General features: G+C 44.4%; 1 protein-coding gene across 7 annotated transcripts in view; it reads right to left on the bottom strand.

Annotated features, from left to right (window-relative positions):
• LOC139988242 (latrophilin Cirl) overlaps positions 1-20,461 on the bottom strand; it is a 365,567-nt gene that overhangs the window by 33,007 nt on the left and 312,099 nt on the right. For all 7 annotated transcript variants that reach the window (XM_072005419.1, XM_072005420.1, XM_072005421.1 and 4 more), the window contains one exon: positions 9,306-9,492. In XM_072005419.1, the coding sequence (XP_071861520.1) occupies positions 9,306-9,492 (187 nt within the window). The remainder of the gene's footprint in view (positions 1-9,305; positions 9,493-20,461) is intronic.

Raw genomic sequence — 20,461 nt, 5'->3', positions numbered from 1 at the left:
AATTTCCAAAAAGGCTAATAAACCAATTTTTATATCAATTTTTTTCTTAATGACTCTGGTCTATTTTACTGTCGGTATCGATCGATCGATAAAAATATCACGATTTAAGATCTCCTTCTGCGAATCCTCTAGTTACCGCCACGATCGTCGACTTCAATAACAATTCTCTCGAAATAAAAATTCATGCAAATAGATTATTTAACTCACAATTAAGGAATCGTTGATCGAAACTGAAATCTCTTAATGGATCATTGCAACGAATCCGCTAACTGGCCAGCGCAAAGCGTTACAATGATCGAACAGAACGTGCGCACGATCGTGGCTGTAACGAGCTGTACAAACATCCAGCAACTCTCTACGTCTGTAAGAGTACATTATATAATAAACTTTGTGGCATGCAATTGGTCGCTTGTGTATCAAGATGGAGCAAGGATATCACGGAAAGTGCGATATATACATTGCGTATCTACAAAAATTCATTTCCTTTTTCCGTAGTATAATGTTTTAAATATTACCCTCGTAGCTTTCCCGCTCGTTTTCACCCTCCTTTTGGCTCTACCTTTATTCGTTCCGCGTTTCCACCCTGTATCCGCCTGTGCACCACCCTACAACCCTGTTTCACGAGGGTAACGAGAAATATTCGTCGGACTTTCGCCGCGTTCTCGTGATTGGAATACTTTTAAGTACCTAACTGGGAGCTCTCTAACTCTCTTGCTCTCTCTCTTCTCTCCTTCTCCCTGTTCAAGTCTCTTCCTCTTAATCTGCCAGAGGATTAAACGAGTTTTGTCGAGAGAACTTGAAGATACGTAGAACGTGTGCGGATACGGTGGTGTCTTATTCTTAGAACGAGTTACATTCGAAACTGGTATAAACGCAATATGGTTGTCGAGGATCTCGTATTAAACGAATACGATTATAGAGATTCGGTTGGTTCCTTAATAAAGTCGGTTATAAAGCTATATACCCGTAGATAAAGTGGCTGGCGAGCTAAACCTTCTTTTTTAAATGTGGTTCCGAAGCATCGATTAATTATCAGGGATGAAAAGAAACATCAATGAAGCAATCTTTTACACAATGATTTAAGTGGATAATCCTGCGATTATATCGAGCAGCGTAGAAAATCACATTCTATTAACTGGGATCAACGACAGTGTCGTAAAAGCGTTCTCACGACGGTCCCACGGTTGGGAACCGCATTGCGTTAATAGTTTATCGACGGTCGAACGCTTTGCTCGCCAATTACAGTCAACGTCTATTAACGTTTCGACCGACCATTTAAGGGACTAATGAAAATCCCGACCAGAGTAAGCCTCTCGATCGTCCTCGAGAAAAAATTCGAGAGGCGACCAGACAAACATGTTCGAGTGTATTTTTTGAATGAAAAAGGACGAACGGTCGATTGAAAAATCCGACGAAAAGATAGGACGAGCAGAGAATTGTGCTGCTGCCTTTTAACGAACAGCCGGTGAGATTGGAACCAGGCGAAGAGAGGAATTAAAAAGAAAAGAATCAAAAAAACAGAGAGAGAGAGAGAGGGAGGAGAAAGGAAAGGCAAAAGAACAGGAAGAACGATCGAGGCTACAATCGAGAGGCGTAGAGTAACCGCGACAGCGGCTACGATCGCGTTAATGTCTTTTGATTGAATGAAAGAATTAATTTCGTATAATACGATTATCGACGGAATTCTCGAAACTGCAATTAGTTTAGGTTAAATGCCAATCCGGGACAGACCGAGATTGGTAAGGGCTTGCAAAATAATACAAGTTTATCGAATTAAAGAAAGTCAGAAAAGTTCTAATTTTCGATCGGCCGATGGAGATTGACACGGCTTATTTTATGCAAATGCAATTATCGGACAGAGTATCGTTCGCGAAAAATCACCTCGAGAAACGACTGGCTTTTCGAGTACGTATCGATCGAACGATGCTCGGTTTCGATCAAACGCCATTTTACTCTTTGACTGTCGTCTTTTGTTGTTGAACGATGCACGTATGTAAGTACTTACGTTGATTGCTTCACTTGTTTTTTTTTTTTTTTTTTTTATTTATTTCATCCCTGATATCTTAGTGAATGTTTCATAAAATTTTAACTAAGAGTACTAAACATTTTATCGAGATCTGTAATAACGCGATAAAGTACAGAAATAATATCAGAAAACGAGTTCGCGAATAGACTTTGTTCAAAGTGTTTCGTCGAAAAATTACGGATATGTTTACGATTTCCGTACGATCGTTGTATTAGCCAGGAGCAAAACACGCAAGGAACCTGTCACGAAGAAAAATTCCCGCAGAGGAACGAAGGATAAACACGAACAGCTTTTTTCACATCGCGAAAACGACGTATACCGTGATCATTTCATTAGTAGCTATTCTCCCATAACAGAGGAACTTGTTTATCAACAAGGCACCGGGAACCAGAGAAACCAAGCTTTCCTTTCTATTTATTTTCCTGTTTCTTTCTTTGATCGTGGAATGGGTGTATTTTGACAAATATCCGACAGGACAAGATAGAATTTCGTGGTAGACGTTCTCATAATTGTTTGTTTTCCCGGTCAAGATTAAGTTCGGCTGATTGCGGTACGAAATTACGTTCTTCTCACGTTTTCTGTCATGGTTAATTATCCTCTTCGAGGACGATGACGAATCGTGAAATTGTTTAATGTATCTACGTCGGATCGATTACGCCGTAACATATCCCCGTGTAGCGTGAAACAATCTCCTTTCTCCACCTACCCTCGCCTTTGTACTATTTTTCTCTTTCTCGTTATGCTCATTTATGTATGTCCCTTCTTTTCTGTTTACTTTTTTTTTTTCTCCCTTCTCGTTGATCGCTCGTTATTAACTGGCAAACTAACAAGCACCCGGGAATCAGGAAACGTTGAATTTAATTTCCGAACGTAACGAGAATCGACACGCGCTCCACACGTATCGCGTTGTGTCATCGATTATCGTCGGTGTATAGCCGCGACTGGATAGAGAATATCGCGAAAATATAAATATTAAGAACACAAACAGCGAGTATCGCTTCATATAAAATATTTTTTTTATTTTTTTTATTCCTTTTATCGCTCAGTCGAACCTGGACCATCGTGTCGTCGCGTTTATTAGTTAAATATTAACGCCTGTAATTCCGCGGTGATCGGTAACTATTTACGTTAAAAATATTTTAAACAGCTATCGAATCGAGTTTCTTTTGTATTTTTTATTTTTCAATGAATTGTATCGCGTTGAATGATCAAACGTTGAGAACATTGTGAATTGTAACGGTGACTGGTTTTCGTTTGTGGAGATACCGTGATGAACGAGAAGAAAGAAAAAACAAGTTGATAGAAAAGAAGGTTCGAGGATCTTGAAGTTTTCGAACTGGTTCCCTGGCCGGTTCGAGTTAACGACGAGAATCGAATCATCGAGTGGCTATTAGCGCAATGTAATTACGCCGCGATTGCGCAACCTGGTGGAAAGAATTCGTTCCCAGAAGGTTTGGGATGGCAACAACCTCGCTACGAACTCTTTCAGCTACTTTTCTCGATGATCACTTTGTATTATAGCGTGTATACCTGCTCGTCAAGCTGTCTCGAACGTATGGCTGGTTCGCACGAAAAACTTTGGAACTTTCACTTTCGATTACGGTACGTTATTGATGGAGAAAATTTCGAAAATTTTTATTCTCGATATTTTATAAATATTGTAATAAAATTATAAATATTTGACGAATAAAGCCAGAATTAGAATTACAAAGCTACCAAGTTATGTATCTCGAAAATATTGAACAGCTCATTAAAAGTTAATCATAGATTCAAGTATAGATAGTTATAAAAAGAAATATATAATTGATTAAAATCCGATTAATGAAAACTTCGAACAACGAAGATATTTCCGTCACTTAAACGTTTCCGATTTTAATGCGCTTTTATTATGTATACTATCTACGAGAAATTTATCGTATCTTAATCGTCAAGCGTTACCACGTACCAATGCTTCAAAGTATCCAATTAGACGAAGCGCTAAGACAATTAACAAATCGGTTACGAAAGTCTACTCTACAAATCACCGCAATAAAAACCAAGCCAGTAACAGTATAAAATGCAAAACGTAAAAGAAAGATCGCAATGATCGATCGATCGTGATGCTTCGAAAGAGGTGATTACACTGATTTTAAACTGCGTCTCTTGGTGGCGAGCTGTTAATGCGACGCATAAAACGGAACTAATTTTCACGTTGGAGCCCGCGACCAGTAAATTGGTCATTCTTTTCCGATCTAATTGCTCACCGGCTTCTAGCGTGGCAGATTAAGAGTGGAAAATCCAGCAAACCAGCCGCGTCATTTCTCAACTGGTGTAATGAACATTTCCACGGTTACGCGCGGCGCGCGTCATTAATTCCGTAGACTGAGTTTCGCAGCGAAACCCGGCCGTTCAATTTCATTAATCGTTCCGGCAAAGCCGCCCCCTGCCCAGTTTCACTTAAATCGTAATCTCGTACGTGCCCAGCGCACCCTTGATAAATCTGTCTCTAACCGGCCTGTACAACCGTCAATCCGTCGTTTCGACGCTGGTTTCCGGCTTTGTCCGTAGCCCATCGCTGTTAATCCGCGATCGATGTTCCTCAACATGGCGCGTGAATTAGACGATTTCTCGAATGAGAAGAGTTTTTCAACTTGGATATTTTGCTGAAGCAAGATTGCGAAAAGTTTCTTTGCGTGAGACGTCGATTGGTCGATTTTTGCGGGGGATTACCGCACACGTATTTCAAAACTAGAAGAAGTTTTTCAGGAAAAGTAAGAAAGTATTACTTTAATATTGGCAAAAAGAACAGTCTCGAGGGAACTAGGATGATCAAATATTATTTAACTATATCATATATGTAATTTCTAATGACAGTTTTTGATCACAGAACTGAATTATTTCGATTTCTGACGCTTGAAACACATGTGCGATATACACACTGCTGGCCACAAGTATTAGGATTGTCCCGCTGTTTTTACTTTTTAGATATTTTATTATAGATCTGTTACTTCATTTAAAATACCAAATAATTACATAAATAGTTACAATCTGTTCGAGTAAGTGTCCTAATACTCGTGGCTAACAATGTCAATCGCGAACAGCGATGGATCATGGCGTTGAAACGATAGATACTAATAAATCGTGAAGGCAAACTAAATCGTATAATCGTCGAAGATAAACTTGATACAGGGAAGAAGCTAACGAGCATAGATAAAGAGAAAGAGAGAATACACTGATAATTCCACAGCGGTATAACTATAGAGATGCATTAGGAGGAAGTGGCGAGTGTAGCTTGCGAGAGAACAGAGAGAAGGATGGCATGTATCATCCTCAGAATTACTGTAAACTACTTGACCCTTGATTTAGGATACGCTTGCTCCATTTTGCTTACCTCTAGAAAAAAAGCCTTCCTAAGGAATAACGTTAAGAGAGGATGTTAAAGAAACGCATCAACTGACATATAAGAGCCTGTGAATGGATATGTTCGAGAAATCTACGATCAGCTAGAATTTAAATTAGAATCGAAATCGTTGGCGATCGACTAAATGTACGAGATTTCTGAAACGTACACCAAAGATTGCATAGCTCCCATTCACAATGCCAGGTAACGCGTTAATGAGTGAAACAAAGTCTCATTATTCACAGGGATCGCATTAACAAAGGATCTTTCGGAGCGAAACACTGTGGAAGGTAGACCCAGAACACCTAGCGGTAAATGTTTCAAGCGAGAGTATGTACATGCGTGTGAATTTTTATGAAAGTCGATGCACCTTGTCCCAACTACACCCTGGTGTTAAAGGAAAGAGCAGGTTAAACGTAACAAACGGGATCGGTTATTGCAAAGGATGTAACAAAGATCAAACGAACGAAAATAAAAGCGGTTTGAATTATGCGAAAGTTACGACTACTCGTGAACGAGATTCTCGAATCGAGCGAGTTGATAAAAAATTCGCGCCGTTGATTCTCGATTTTTGGCTAAATGAGATGTCCTCGCGAGAAATGTACCAGAGATCCGACGCTTCTCATAGACGATACCGACGATAACGGTACCGATAAGGTACGATCCGCGTAGCACGTTAAAGCCGTCCGGTTCTCGTTCTGACTAGGAAAAATGGCATGCGAATGATCAAGAGAAAATATGCAATTCGATCTGGAAATTAAACGAGCTACTAATACGTATCCAAGGTACAGATATTTTTCTACGAGACAAACCGTCTTCGCTGGTACACTGTTCGCGATATTCGTTCGATATTCAGCGGCTAATATATGTACTAATATATATACTATTGCACAACGTTTGCCCGGTTTCGCGGAATATACTTTTGAGACACGGCAAGAAGAAAAGGAGAAAAAGTCGCCACGAAGTCTAGATGGATCCACGAAGAGGAAAGAAGCAAAAAAGTTACAGATGATTGTCAAGAGAGTACGAGAGAGAATGAGAGAGAACGAGAGAAAAGAGAGAAAGGCGAACGTATACCAAGAGAAGGAGCGGTGATTACGATCAGGCAAACTGGTGATCTTCTCGATCGATTCCGCGAAACGAGTTAAATTGACGTCAAACTCTCTTGCCCCGTCTTGCGAAACGCATAGATAGAGTGTTGCTGTATGCACGCGCGTAGAACCGCGACAGACGTATACGTGTACGACTCCACGGTAGAAGCAACACCGTGGAACTTCTCCACTTAAAGTTAATCCGGAAGTTATTACTCGTCAGCCAAAGGAGGTCCTTAGACCGACTCCAAGCCGGTGAGAGACGGCGCGGCGCCACGAACTTTAAATGCATTTTTCTGAAAATCTACTTCAAGCCCTAGACGGTGGCACATTTCGATATTAACGCGTGCTTCTAGCGGTTCTTACGCGATTACGTGGCGCTTTTGTATTCTCGCAGTCTTCTCGTGTCTCTTTTCCTTCTTCTTTCTCTTCCTCTTCTTATTCCTCATCGTCGTTTCGTTTTCTTCTTCCTTGGTTTCACCAACGTAATCGACAACGGGGATCGAGTTTGCTCGCAGCTACCGCTTTCAGAGCTACGCGACGATAACGTTAATGGATACGATTTTGATTCGTCATCGCGATTATCTTTCCCAATTATTCACACTACCGGCACGTCGACGGTCTTATCGTCGTGAGACGTAGCAACAGTCACGTTTCCCCTTTTTTAGTTTCCCGCGAAACTAATTTCCGCTAGCGAGCTATTAATCACAACGACGAAACGCGCTTCGCGTCAGATCAACGAAATTCTACGTCACCGTTTTCCCTTTGTCTCTCTTCTCTCTATGTCTTTCTCTCTCATCGTTTCCCTTTACCTTCTGCTCTTTCGAATCGAACATCTAGACCAACGGGTGCGACAGATTCCCGATTTCGCCGTGTGCCGTTCGAACGAAAAGAAAGAGACAAAAAAAAAAAAAGAAATAAAAAACCAGAATATAGAAAAAGGAATCCGCAGGATATTTCATCAGGTTGGGTATCCTAGAATACGGATCGGTGGAACGTGGATCTTGTGACACGTGGAAATGCGCGTGAAACGCGTGTGTCCGTGAGTGTATATATTTCATATGTATAGGTTTATACGAGTGTGCGTGTTTGAAACTTAGGAGGACGCAAAGACACGAAGACCGAAGGAAATAGAGGGGATGTTCACGAGGACCGAGATAGAGAAGCGACCGCTGAGTTTGCGATTCTTCCTACCGCTCTGATCCGCCGCGAAATACGCTCTTCAATGGTCAAGCAATTGGCCAGTTCGCTGGACCATATGAAGCCGTCCACTCCTTCCTCGTTTTCCTTCTTCTCTGGATATATCCTCTTTTCCCCCATCCTTTACCCCTTCGTTTATTTCCTCGCGATTTCGACTCCATGCTCTTTGCTCCATTTCCGTGGGCGGACAGGGATAGAGATGGAACAACGTCGAGGAAGCTGATGGCTCGTGTCCTTTCGTATCCGTTCAAAATTATTACTCTGATTTTAAGAAATCCGATAACTTTAGTAGAATAATTGCAGTCGCGTGAAAGCTGCCTTGATTTAATAACGTCACTGTAATCGGTTATCTCGAACCTCGTTTAATATTTTATACAGTCAGATATACTGCCGTCCATAAGTCACCAAACACCTGTTTATTTCAGGTGAAATGATCGTTAGAACGTAGGTGTACGATTTCTTGAACTTTTTTTTATCATTTATCTGTAAGACACTCGATCGAATTATAATACGTGCGATTTTATACTACGAATTAATCTGTACTATGAAACGAAGTTAGTATTTGCGTCAAATATCGAAAATAATGCACGTAATGTGAAAAACATTGTACGTTCTAAGAAACATTTTGCCCGAAGTAGGCAAGTATCCGGTGACTTATGGATGCGAGAGTACACGTGCTATCTCGTTAAACCTTTATCCAACTTGCAAGCTTTCTCTCCACGCTGTTACTAACATATTTTATTACCACATAAATGAAGATGCGTTAAGAACAGTTTCAAAAGCATGGAAAAATATTCGAAGCTAAAAGTCGAGTAGATCGATATTTCAAACGATCGATCTGAGAGAGACGCTTTCGCGGTTCGAAGAACGGCCACACATCTCCGGACAGCATCTTCCCTTCGTGCGAAATCGACGAGTCGAATTTCCGCATACTCGACGGTTAATAATTTTTCACTCCCAGGTACTGGCCGAACCGTCCAATAGCGCGCGCGTAACTCTGGATGCCGAGGGATAGATCCGCGCGATCGGATCGAGATTCGCTCGGATAGATCGTATAGATCGGCCTCTCGTCCAAGGTCATCGAAAGACTATGATCGATATATACACGGACACGCGCGCACGGCACCGTTCAGGAAGCGTTTCTCGTTACCGCGAAGGGAACGAGTTAGACTCTCAGGTGTCATGCTGGATATCTCTCGAATGGAACGGTCGTAAAAGCTTCGCCGTGTAGATACCGATCCATGTGGAAAGTCGGATCGTTCGATAACCCGGGGACCAGGTGACAAGCGCGATCTACGCTCGATCGGATCGGACGTCTCTTTTAATTGGTGCTACTCGACTCATTAAGGATAGAAAATGCTTGTCAGCCTGACCGTTCCCACTTTTCTCTCTTCTTTTTTTTTTTTGTCTATTTTTTCTTCCCTTATTTCTCCTCTTTTTCGCTTTCGATAATATCGGTAGAGTTCAAGAACGGATTCGATTTGACGTCGCCATCGTGATTCCTCGACGCGATTCGTAAAATAGGGATAAAGGATGGGGGGAAGAGGCTGATTGATCAGAACCAGTTGCGTATGTAAGATGCAAGTACGTCGATCATCGGAATACTTACTCGCTGTTCAGCACCCGAAAGGATTTCGGTGACATGCAGTTCACGCTCCAATCGGTGTTTCCGTGCTCGTTGCATATCGTTATCGAGAACCTTCCATAGTTCGCACGTATGAGGTGGATCAGCTTTCCCTCGCCGCACTCAATCCACAGGGTCTTGCCCTCGCAGGCGTACGCGGTGTCGTACCTATCTGTAATAGAAATGAAACGGGATCGTCAGCTGGATCAAATATTAAATTCATTCGTGATATTCTTCTTTAACATAAAATCTAACGTAAAATCTAAATGAGATATCGTTATGGCTTCTATCAAAATAATTTTACCAATCTTGATTCTTCTATAGACAATTCTTGGTAAAAGAACGTCGTTAGTAATAATGCTTGTCTCTTCCAAATATAACAACCATTTATTTTCTCGTATAGAACCAGTTTCCCCGTCGACAAAAACCAAGAGAAATATTCCAGCTGGTCAAGACAAGCGAAAACCACCCTTCACACTATAGCCATGTTTCGTTTCGCCCTCGAAAGTCGTACGCAACGAGGGTCTAATTAGTCAGCGCGATCGCCCAACAATGAGAAAACGAATAAAATACCAAAGTCACGACTTGGTTGTAAAGAAATAACACCAACGACTCCAACTAACCCCCTGCACCTCCCCTTTAGCGATAGACTGTAGAGAGGGGGTTGAATTACCGCGAATGAATAAGGAGTCCAGAGTAAGAGGATGAGGGTCGAGATTTCCAAGCGGCGAGAGTCAAGGATACGTCAAAGTAGCTTGCACGAAATTACAGTGACGAGTCGGTTGGAGAAGGGTGGCTCGGTGGTTGTTGCCGGGCAGGCTGAGTCAGAGGGTGCATTACCGGCACGCAGTTGGCTGGGTCGTGTCGCGTTGCGAAGTGTAATGGAATTAAGATAAAGGACACCGGTGTATAGACGCGCGTATACAGGAAACGCAAACAATGAGACGTCGTTGAGAGAGAGACATAGAGACAGAGAGAGAGAGAGAGAGAGAGAGAGAGAGAAAGAGAGGGAGGCAGAGATCATGGTTGTTACGGTACGGTTCGTGGGATCGACTGACAGGAGGTCGAGATAGCCGGCTCGAGCTCAGACCTCGACTCTTTGTCGATCCTACCCCATTTATTCGCTGCCACGGGGATTTATTCCGCGGAAAATTTACCGGAAGGTTTCCTTTGAAAGAAAATTAGCGAATTTACAGGCGCGACTTTCTTCGAAGAAAAGTCCTCTCGCTTTTGCTGCTTGTTACTTCTCCTCGTCTCGTGATACGCGTCTGACAGCGTTCTTCCGGGACCACGGTTGCTTTTCTTCCCGCGAATGCAGACCGTGGCTCGGTTTAATGGCCGCGAAAATGGCTGAAGTGTATATTCTGTCTGTCTCGTTTACACGGTTTAAAAAGTGTGAAATAAAGGTTGAAAATGGGGGACGTTAGTACGGTGATTATCTCGGTTTAAAAAAGAATTGACTAGCGAAATAAGTCTATCGTGAATAATATGCATAAACGATAGTTTGTTCGTGTACATCGATATTTCATTCGTTTCATTTCAGAACCTAGCATCGACAATTGCGATTGTTATACACGTACACGTGGAGAAGCAGACGTTTGAACGAGATAAAAGGAGTTGCTAAGAAGACAAACAGCCAGAAGAAAGGGTCGTAAAACTAGGTCCAGGCTTATTTAGACGGAGGAATGATAGATCTGCCATAATATTGGCGAGCCATAGTGTTCAGTTCGTGACGGAGGGCGCAAACGGTGTGTCCCGAAGAAGGAAGAAGGCGGCGAGAAGTACCCCGGGGAACGAACCAAGAGGACTAGCACGGGGGCAAGGACGAGAGGAGTACTATAGTCGGGAAGAAGGGCTGTAATAACTCTGTCCGTGAAAGCCCCGTCGTGAGTTCATTAGTTCCATACTGACGCGCCACAATGCCATTTTAGACCGCTGTTAGGACTTTCCGCAAACGATGCAGTTGGTACCAGGTTTCTTGCTTCCTCAAAATACAACGAACGCGTCCAAGATTTCTAAACAAATAGCCTGCCGAGGGCGTATACTTTTACAAGAAAAAACAGCATAACTACACGATCGATATCGGCTCGTTACATTTAATAATGTTTTTACAAAGATGCGAAGACAATTTTCCCTAGTCACGGTTAAATCGACGAACAAAGGACAAACGAGAGATCGCTATAATAAGGTAAACTTCGAGCCTATCGACACCGATTCAACGGGAGTGTATACACATTAGAAGAATGTACGCCGTAAAAACGGTAGGGCGGTTCGACCGGCACGAAGAAATGCCGATTTTACGGTATCTCGAAGGCTTTCCATTACCGTAAAAGATCTCAAGGTATTCGATTTAAACGAGAACAAAATCGCCGGTCACGCTAGGATGGATTCCTCGAGCTTCGGAAGGGAGCGAGGAAATAGAAGATTTTATAGGATCCAGGTAATTTCTCACCGCTTCTCTTCCTAGATGTTCGCGTCGCGATTAAGCGGCACCAAGACACGGGCCACGTTTATTCTTCGCTGTGGTTTGTTCGTCGTTAATTAACCGTGTCTCGATAACACCGTAAGCGGGAGGTAATCGATATATGGCGTCATCGTAGTTCGAACAACATCTACACGGCTGAAACAGAAACAGGAATGGCGCGCTACGCGTCGTACTACGAAACAATCCCACGATAAAAACTTTGCTGCTGTTGTCGAGCGTTGCTATTACGTAGAAACGGAGCGGTTCTCGAATAAGCTTACCTACCTTTCGTGAAGCGAGCGTGCCATAACCGCGGCCGCATGTCGCCCGTTCACTCGCTCGCGCGTCACTCGCAGCTGCGCCCTGCAACCGGTGCATTCTCTCGGTGCACCTCTAACGCGAACGCGATGAAAAAAAGGCCGCGTTCAAGCTGACGTAAAGGAACACGCTTCGCATCGGCTTCCTTCTCTCGTTCGAACGTCGGCCCTCTGGCATTCCTCCCCCTTTTATCACGGCAGACCGAACACTCTCCACCTTTTTCTCCTGTTTGTACGCGTTTACCTTTTTTACTTTGTTTGCGTTGCGCACGAGAGGGCTCGAGTTTTTGGCTTCCGAATTTAATGCAAGTGGGAAATGTTTGCCGTCTTTTAACGATAGTTAGAGGCATTCAGGTGTCGTTACCTTTTTGAATATAATCGAGATATGTGTAAGAGGTATAATAATACTTGTTCTTTTGTTACTCGCATTAAGGTATCGCGGTAATTAATTGCAATCTCTCGACATCAAGAGAAAACGATGACTCTTCGTTTTCACGAGTCAAATACCAGTTGTATGGCCATTGTAACCGCGACTTTGAGTCGTTTACTCGTCGCGTTTCGCTTCTCTGTCCCTCTTTCTCTTTCTCCCTCTCTCTCTCTGTCTCTGTCTCGCCATCTCTAACTACGCAGCGAGACAAGCAAACAGTAGAGGACTATTACGATTCGCGCGAAAAGCGAGATTGAAGTGTCGCCCGAGTATCCTGTGTCGGGAAGCGTTACTTCCCGTTTTGCGATTTCGTTACGCTGGCTGTTTTGAAAAAAGGTTTTCTCGCGGAAACGCGCACCACGCGAACACCAAGGATCATAATGACGATACGTAGGGGGTGCGCGCGTGATAATCTGACTCGTCGTTTCACCGAACGGCAGGAAAATCTACCATCTTTTTGCCGGAGTTCTCGCGTCTGACCCTTGCATAGCACTTTGACGGAGTGCATTCGAATGAATGCCGTGAAAAGTTTTTAACGAGTGCACTCTCTTGCCGACGCTGTAACGCCCTGTCGTGTCTAGTGGAAATGACGACGACGCTGTCGGGATCCGAGATGGTATAACGATACATACTATGGTTCCGAGGATAATATCCCGGAGAAATTGCCGAATGCTGTTATCCTTTTACTTCCGATTCCACTCGAGACGCGATAATCGTCAAGAAAGAACGACGTGAAGATCCATCGAGCAAACTTCTCTTTACAAGGACTCGCTAATGTTCTTGTTGATCTGTTTAAATTATAAGACTAGGTCGAGCAAACACAAGAACGCATTTCCTTGAACGCTGGAACATCGTTCTTTCTGCTAAAGCAGAAAACAAAAGGAACGACCTATCTGCCATTTCTTCTGATTTCTTTCCATCTCGTTCCAAACTTCACCTCGTTTCAAATATAATTTTTCGTGGGACCTAAATTGTTTCAGACTTTGAGAAAAACTTGTTTGTACCATTAATCGACGACAGATGCAATTCAAACGTTGTTGCTGTCTTCGTTTCTTGTTGTTGATCTCTTCAATCCTTGTAGTACACGCAACATCGACCGATGGAAGATCAACGAAAAGCAGGAGCAACCAAAATCCGTAATTCACGACATTCGAAGGAAACGCCGATATTATCGCTTCTGACGCCAATTAATCGGGTCTCAATTGCATAACATTCAAGAGGAGGATCTAATCAGGTAAGTTTCCTGAGATTGCGGCGGAGACGCGGATTTCCATCGCGGTCCCATTGAAGCTCTTTGAAGTCGCGTAGCTCGCTGTCTAGCGACAGACGCCGCACCGGTCGCCAGGGAAGGTGAGAACGCCGCAGGATTTCGTGCGGTCAATGCGCAGCCTGAACTCTGCCCAGGGATTCTAAGTACGGATTCTGAAGCACAACGGGCTTCAAACTTGCCGTGGCTCTCTAGAAAGCTCTCTCTCTCTCTCTTTCTCTCTCTCTCTCTCTGTCTCTCGTCTATGTGCACATGCCTGTAAGTCGCGGCTGCGTGTATCGGTTTGACCGCGCATAAGTGCGCGTGTACCCGTGAACGAAGGGGTGGAAGCGCTTGAATACCGACAGGACCTTTCCCCCGGGACAAAGTTTCAAGGGAGCCGGGTTCGAGTATCCGTGTTTCGAGTTCGATCGTCCTCGGGATTTACGCGCTGCGGCGACTTCGAACGGCGAGGAGCTGCGTAACTATCCGCAGCGGTGTTCGCGCAAATCTATGCGAGTCGGAAGCGATCGTGACCGTCGACGTCCAAGATGAAAGTCCTCGATTTCGATTGGGCAAAGAGCAGAAACATATATCGATGTCCGTGCATTGATCTTTGAGTAGAAATCACGTTTGAATTTCGAGTTCCGTCAGGCGAAACGAACCTCCGCGGTTCTTGGTTCGATCTGCACGTTCGAAGACCATTAGTTTCAAGTCAAAAGTGATTAATCTAGTCGGTTAAAATAAACGTTAATGATAATTGATGAATATAAACAATGAACAATTGAAGATATCATTGTTCTTCCGAGGTAAAATGAACTCTTGAACTCGGATGGACGAGTAAAAAATTCAAGGAGGAAAGAATGGCAGGAAGCAAGACAGGGAGGAGGAACAAGAAATTCCAAGTGCCCGGGTATTAGCGTTTCCTAGGGGTGGCAAGGGGAGAGATAATTAATTACCTACAGTATTCCATCACACGAGTAGGCTGAACGTATCGTCAATAAAACATTCGATATTTCTCGATTAATTCCAGATCCGTTGGACCGGCTGGGAGGCAGGAGACGCCGCGCCATGGCCAAGAGAGGGAACCGTACCTTCTGCCTCGCCGGGCATTCCGTGGACGGCACGTGGAGGGAAAAGAGGAGAATTGCAGTTTACCATTAATGACTTCGGGTAATAATATATCGGAGGTCCGGCAAGCCGTGCCTCCCGCTGCCGCGGCGGCCAACTTGAAAGGGCCGACCTAACAGCGGGATGTCGTCAGCTCGATGCGGTCTTAGGCCTCGAAACCTTTACTATGGTATATACACTCGCCGTGGGTGATGCCTTGTTGAAACACTGTGCGGCCATTGTTGCCCACGGACACAATTCCCCAGTCGGCAAACGCTCGTCGCGCCATCCTTACGACCCCAGAAACACGCGCTCTCCAACAACGATTTTAGCGGATCCGAGAGACGAACGTAGTGAGCATCGTTTTTGGAGCTGTGTCCAGTATCGCTGAGACTCGGGTGTCGCGAGGAATTTTGATGACACGACAGAAGAAGAAACGGGTGGAGGATTTGAAGAGTTTCATTACGGATAGTCGACGGGTGGAAGACGAGGTGCTCTTGTTTGCGACTTGGTAGATTTTCGAGTAGTATACGGAACGGCAAGAGACTGTTTTCCGTAGAAGAGGGATATAATGGTGTACTGATTCTTCGCGCTTTAGTATAGCTCGCATAGCGTTGTATTTTCTCGCCTGAAACTATGTAGCTCTACTTTGAATCTGAAGCTGCTATTCTTGGATTTCTGGTGTACAGGTTCTCCTAATCTTAACAAGCGAATTGACAAAGAGCATCTAAGAGCATAAGAATCTCAAAAGATACTAAGGATCTCATATTTTAGCTTCGGCTTGAATTTCTATCGTAAAAATGTCGTGTACGATCCTAAACGTTACTGTATCTATCAAGCGTCGAGTATTTCCTATTTCTTACTTTAAATATTCAAAAATGGAAGAAACTAGGATAACGCGAGCAACGAAAAATGTGCTTCTTGCCGTGCGATTCAAAATCTACTTATCTTCTTGCGGTCGCTTCCGATCCTCCAATAAAAGAAATCGACTCATTACGCCATGACAAATTGAAATCCATCGTACACCTCTGGTGCGAAGAAGCTTACGTACACCGTGACACGCTGCTAATTATTTCCCCGGGGATTAAAACCATAGAACACAGAGGAGAGAGAACTATTACTCTTCCGTGTATCACCGGCCATAGAATGCCGTGAGGCGTGCAAGAGAAGAAGAAAAAGAGCGCGCGTTTCGTTTTCGCGGCTATCGATCGAGGGCAACATTATAGAGACGCGAGTTTGGCGTCGGTGCACTCCTCGTCCGGTTGGCCATGCATCTTTGGACTCGGCGAGCTGCACACGGTTGCTGCACTCTCCGTGAAGCGCTCCCGGGACGCATAAATCAAAGTCCTCCGTAGAGACTTGCCTTGGTTACGTTCTTCGTTCGCTTCCTCTCGCTTGCTCTTTCGTGTCCCTTTGCACGTCTCATCCGTGCTTCTCCTACGAACCGGAGCGTGGTCCGCCTTCGTTGCCCGGTCCGTTCTCGTCTCTCCTTCGAACCGGTGCCGAGCCGTGTTGGCGGAATTTCTAATTCGAGCTAATCCTTTTTCGACGCTCTAATTACATTATCAATTCACGGTAGATGGGACCTGCTGGCCAGGCAAGAACCAGCGTGAGCGCGCGTGCATATACGCGCCGCCGCGCGGATACGCTCTGTGCATCGGCATTTACATGGTCGGCCTGTTGCACGTCGCGGTCTCGTCGCGCTCGACTGATTTATGGCGGCCGAATAAATTATAAGGAGCAGATAGAAAACAGCGTCAACCGGCTTCGGAGGACAGTGTCAGCAATTATCTGCCTCCCTTGATCCCTTCGTGCTCCATGCGATCGATTATGGCGCAGTTGTTCCTCCGGTACCTGGAAATGGAATCGCCTGCTCCTTTTTGTCGGCTGTCCCCGAAATTATTGAGTGGGCTAATGCAATTAAAGCATGCATTTTATGAGAGAGAATTACGCTTTTTAGCGATACGTGCAGTTTACGCCAATCATACGGCATGATTCTCATTTCTTCGCATTCGATCCTCTTCGCTAAAAATTATATCTTTAATGGCGGAATTCTTGAATTGATATATCAAAAGACGAATACAAAATTCCGAGGCTTACGTATATTTAAATACATACACGTATGCATGTATATATTTCAGCTACGTCGAATATTCCAGCCATAATTCTCTTGAATCGAGAGATAAGATTCTAGTAAGAATTAAAAAGAACCCGTGTCTTTTACGTGGCTGCCACGATGATACATCCTGATTTAATTATCATTTAAAAGTCCATCGGAATGTCATCGCCGGATGGAATCTACTTTGTCAGTAGTATAGGTACATCGCTTGTCAGCCTTAATTAGTTCTCGCATGCGGAAATATTTAAAAACGGCTCGTCGGCCACGTGTTTGTGCGTGCGCCGGATATAACGAAGATGCACGATTGAACAAGATTCGTAATTACATTCCGCGAGTAATGAAACGGTATTTATGAAGTCTTGGTGAATTCTCCACACAGGCCTTCCCTTTCGACCGTAATGGATAACGCAATCCGGACATAATTTCGCGCTTAGGAAAGCACGTGGGCATAATTTACAACTGGCGAGACAGCTGGCTAAACGAGGAGAATCGCTTGGATCAGTTCGATGGGAGGAATAAGTGCGAGATGATCGTTCGAAAGTATCGTTCGCGTCTTCTGGCTGGTATTGTTCCTGGCACGTCGATCGGATCGTTTAACGGGGCTAAGGCAGATGCAGCGGTCGGAAATAAGAAACCGTATTATGCATCCTATCGCGTAGTTTCCACGTTTTACGATGACGTCATCTAAGATAGCGGGTGGGGTAACACGAGACACCTCTTATCTGGCTTATTTAGCGATCACGTTTCATACATCTCCCATTCATAATATTTTCATTGTGCAGGCCTTATATGAATCGCCGATCCAATTACACCGGCCTGGTATCGTCGATCGATACCAGCGAACGATCCGCCGTGCTGCAGCGACAAATTATGAACGATGAACCTACGAATCTCATTGCACAGGCTTTTCTAACATTCTCGTTCGCTCGTGGGTCGAGATCATAATTTACGCAGGCAATTGGATGCTCAAAGGCTTTATCGATGCTCTGTCGGCCACTCAAAGAACTTCCTTTTCTTCAAGTACCTTTATTATAAAGATGAACTGCCTGCCTAACATTTGTTTCTTACATATTCCGTTGTTCCACCTATACAAATACGTATTGCCGAGTAATTTCCGCACGTGTTTATTCTCCGACGATACCCTCGAATCTCGAAGATTAAACGCGAACTGAACGTAAACCAAACAACGTACATCATCGCCGCGGCTCAAAGGAAAAAGAGGCAACGATGCGGCCAAGGATACATCCTTTACACGGCTCCCACTTCGCTAATAATCAGCGTGGCCCACATTTCACGACATCGAATTCGATTCGCGTTACATGACAGGTAACACGAGCGGTCGCGTGTAAATGGCCCCAACGGAGCGGTGATGGGAATAAGAGGTGTGCGATGACAGGGACGGGGAGGAACGTGGACGAGAAACGAGGTGGCATGACGGAGAGAAACGAAAAATCGTTACTGTCGCGTTCCCGAGGAGGGAGGGAGAGAAAAAATTTTTGGATAGAGGATGGACACCGGTCGCGAGACGTCACTCATCGCGGACGTCGGCACCGTCGTCCAACCCTGTCGATATCAGTTACCGTACTCGCTGCGCGTCGCTTGATCGATGACCGACGCGATGGAAATGACATTTCGTGGAATGCCGTTGTCGTCGCTGACCACTTTTTTTTCTCCCACACTCACCTCTTCTGTCTCCGTCTCTGCCCATCCCTTCGTTCGTTTACCCCTTTCTCTCTTTGTATCTCTGATTTTTTTCCACCCTTTCGTCGTGCCGCACTCCTTTGTCCGTTTCTCTCCTCTTTTTTTTTTTTTTTTTCATATTGTTCCTACCCTTTTGTTGGAAATTAACACAATTCGTTTTTGACGCGGCTCGACTTGTTTTCACGCGAACATCGGGTTTATCATAAAAATATATCGAAAAAAGGAATGGACGCATCGTGGAAATACGTTGAATTTGCGAAACGTTGGTACGAATCGAGGGTAAGGTAATACGTAATTTGTAGAAAATATTATACGATACAGCTGGAAAATAGTTGTTGAATGAGAGCTGTGCCTGGGGCTGACCAACAATCGCTGAAACTAAATGCATCGCCGTTTAATGGCTACATTTTTATTTTCATCGAAACGAGCGGCAGGTAATTTTCAGAAATCGTGAAACGCTGACGCCTCCCGCCATTGTTTCAACGCTGTAATTGGCCGCCTTTGACAGGAATCATGCAACGGACGGCAATCGACGCGGTTTAAAGCGAAATATGCTTTGCATGCAAACCGTCGATCCTGAGCCTACGAGCCCACGTTTCTACGATTTGTGATCCCATTTTCACCGAAAATCGAGGATCGCGTCGCCTGGAAAACGATGTGTTTTCCAGCTTTGACAGGAGCTTTTTAATCGCAACGACGAAAAAACACGATATCAGGAATATACAGAATTAAAAAGAGATGGGCAAGATATCATCTATCTTCTCCGATATTTTATTTGTTGTCCAATCTCGACGTTTTTCAATCACGACACGATCTTTCTTGTTTTCAAATAAAGCTAACAAAATAATAAAATTTTAATTTACGTAGAAAAATCTGAATGCAAACAATTGCCGCGTTTCACGAGATGCTCGTTCAAGGCCTCTCTAAAGCAGTAATTGAAGCAGCATCCATCCAGTTAAAGGTTATTAAAATTCTTCGAAGGCGTGTATCAGAGGAGGCAGAGCGTTTTCGCGTTGGCTAACGGCATTACGGATTAATTTCCAGGGACAAAAAGGGTGCGTCAGAGAACGGAAGGAAGGCAGGCAAGGGGATGGGTGGGAAAGGCGAACGGCTCTCATAAATTTCCCAGACCGGGTTGGAACAAAAGAACGATTGTACGCCGAACACGCCAGGAAAAAATCGTCCCAACGTACGTATATACCTATATCTTGATTAATTCAGATACTATACGTTGGTGCTGGTTGCTCTCGTGAGAGGATCGTAGGAAGTTGCGTAGCAGACAGTCGAAGAGGGAGGCGAAAACGAGGCTCCTACCAGTGGTCCGACAACGAACGACGCGGAGATAGGAAGAAAGAGACGTCTAATGCACATCTACGGCTATCATGAACGACATAATTGCGAGGTATACTTCATTAAATGAGATCGCCTGAGTCGGTAGGCGTATGTGACGCGTCTGGTTACGTTGATTCTCGTCTCGCCGTGTCACCGTGTTGGTACATGCACACTCGTGCACACCTGGAAAGAGCGGCTCTCAACCATTTTCAACCCCCGCCGTTTCCCTCTGTCTCTGTCGTTTCTCCCACGCTCGATGTCACCCCCCTTGTACCTGTTTCTTTCTACCTTTTTCTACCCGCTTTATCTACCCATCCTCTTTTTATTCGCGCACCGCCGGTTCACGTACACGCGCGTGCACACACGCCGAGCTTAACCCTCTCTGCGACGACGAGCGTACTCCACTCGAAAGCTTTGACATCGGA

Source organism: Bombus fervidus, chromosome 6 (genome assembly GCF_041682495.2).
Source record: "Bombus fervidus isolate BK054 chromosome 6, iyBomFerv1, whole genome shotgun sequence".
NCBI classification, from domain to species: domain Eukaryota; kingdom Metazoa; phylum Arthropoda; class Insecta; order Hymenoptera; family Apidae; genus Bombus; species Bombus fervidus.
This window is presented reverse-complemented; position numbering and strand designations above follow the sequence as displayed.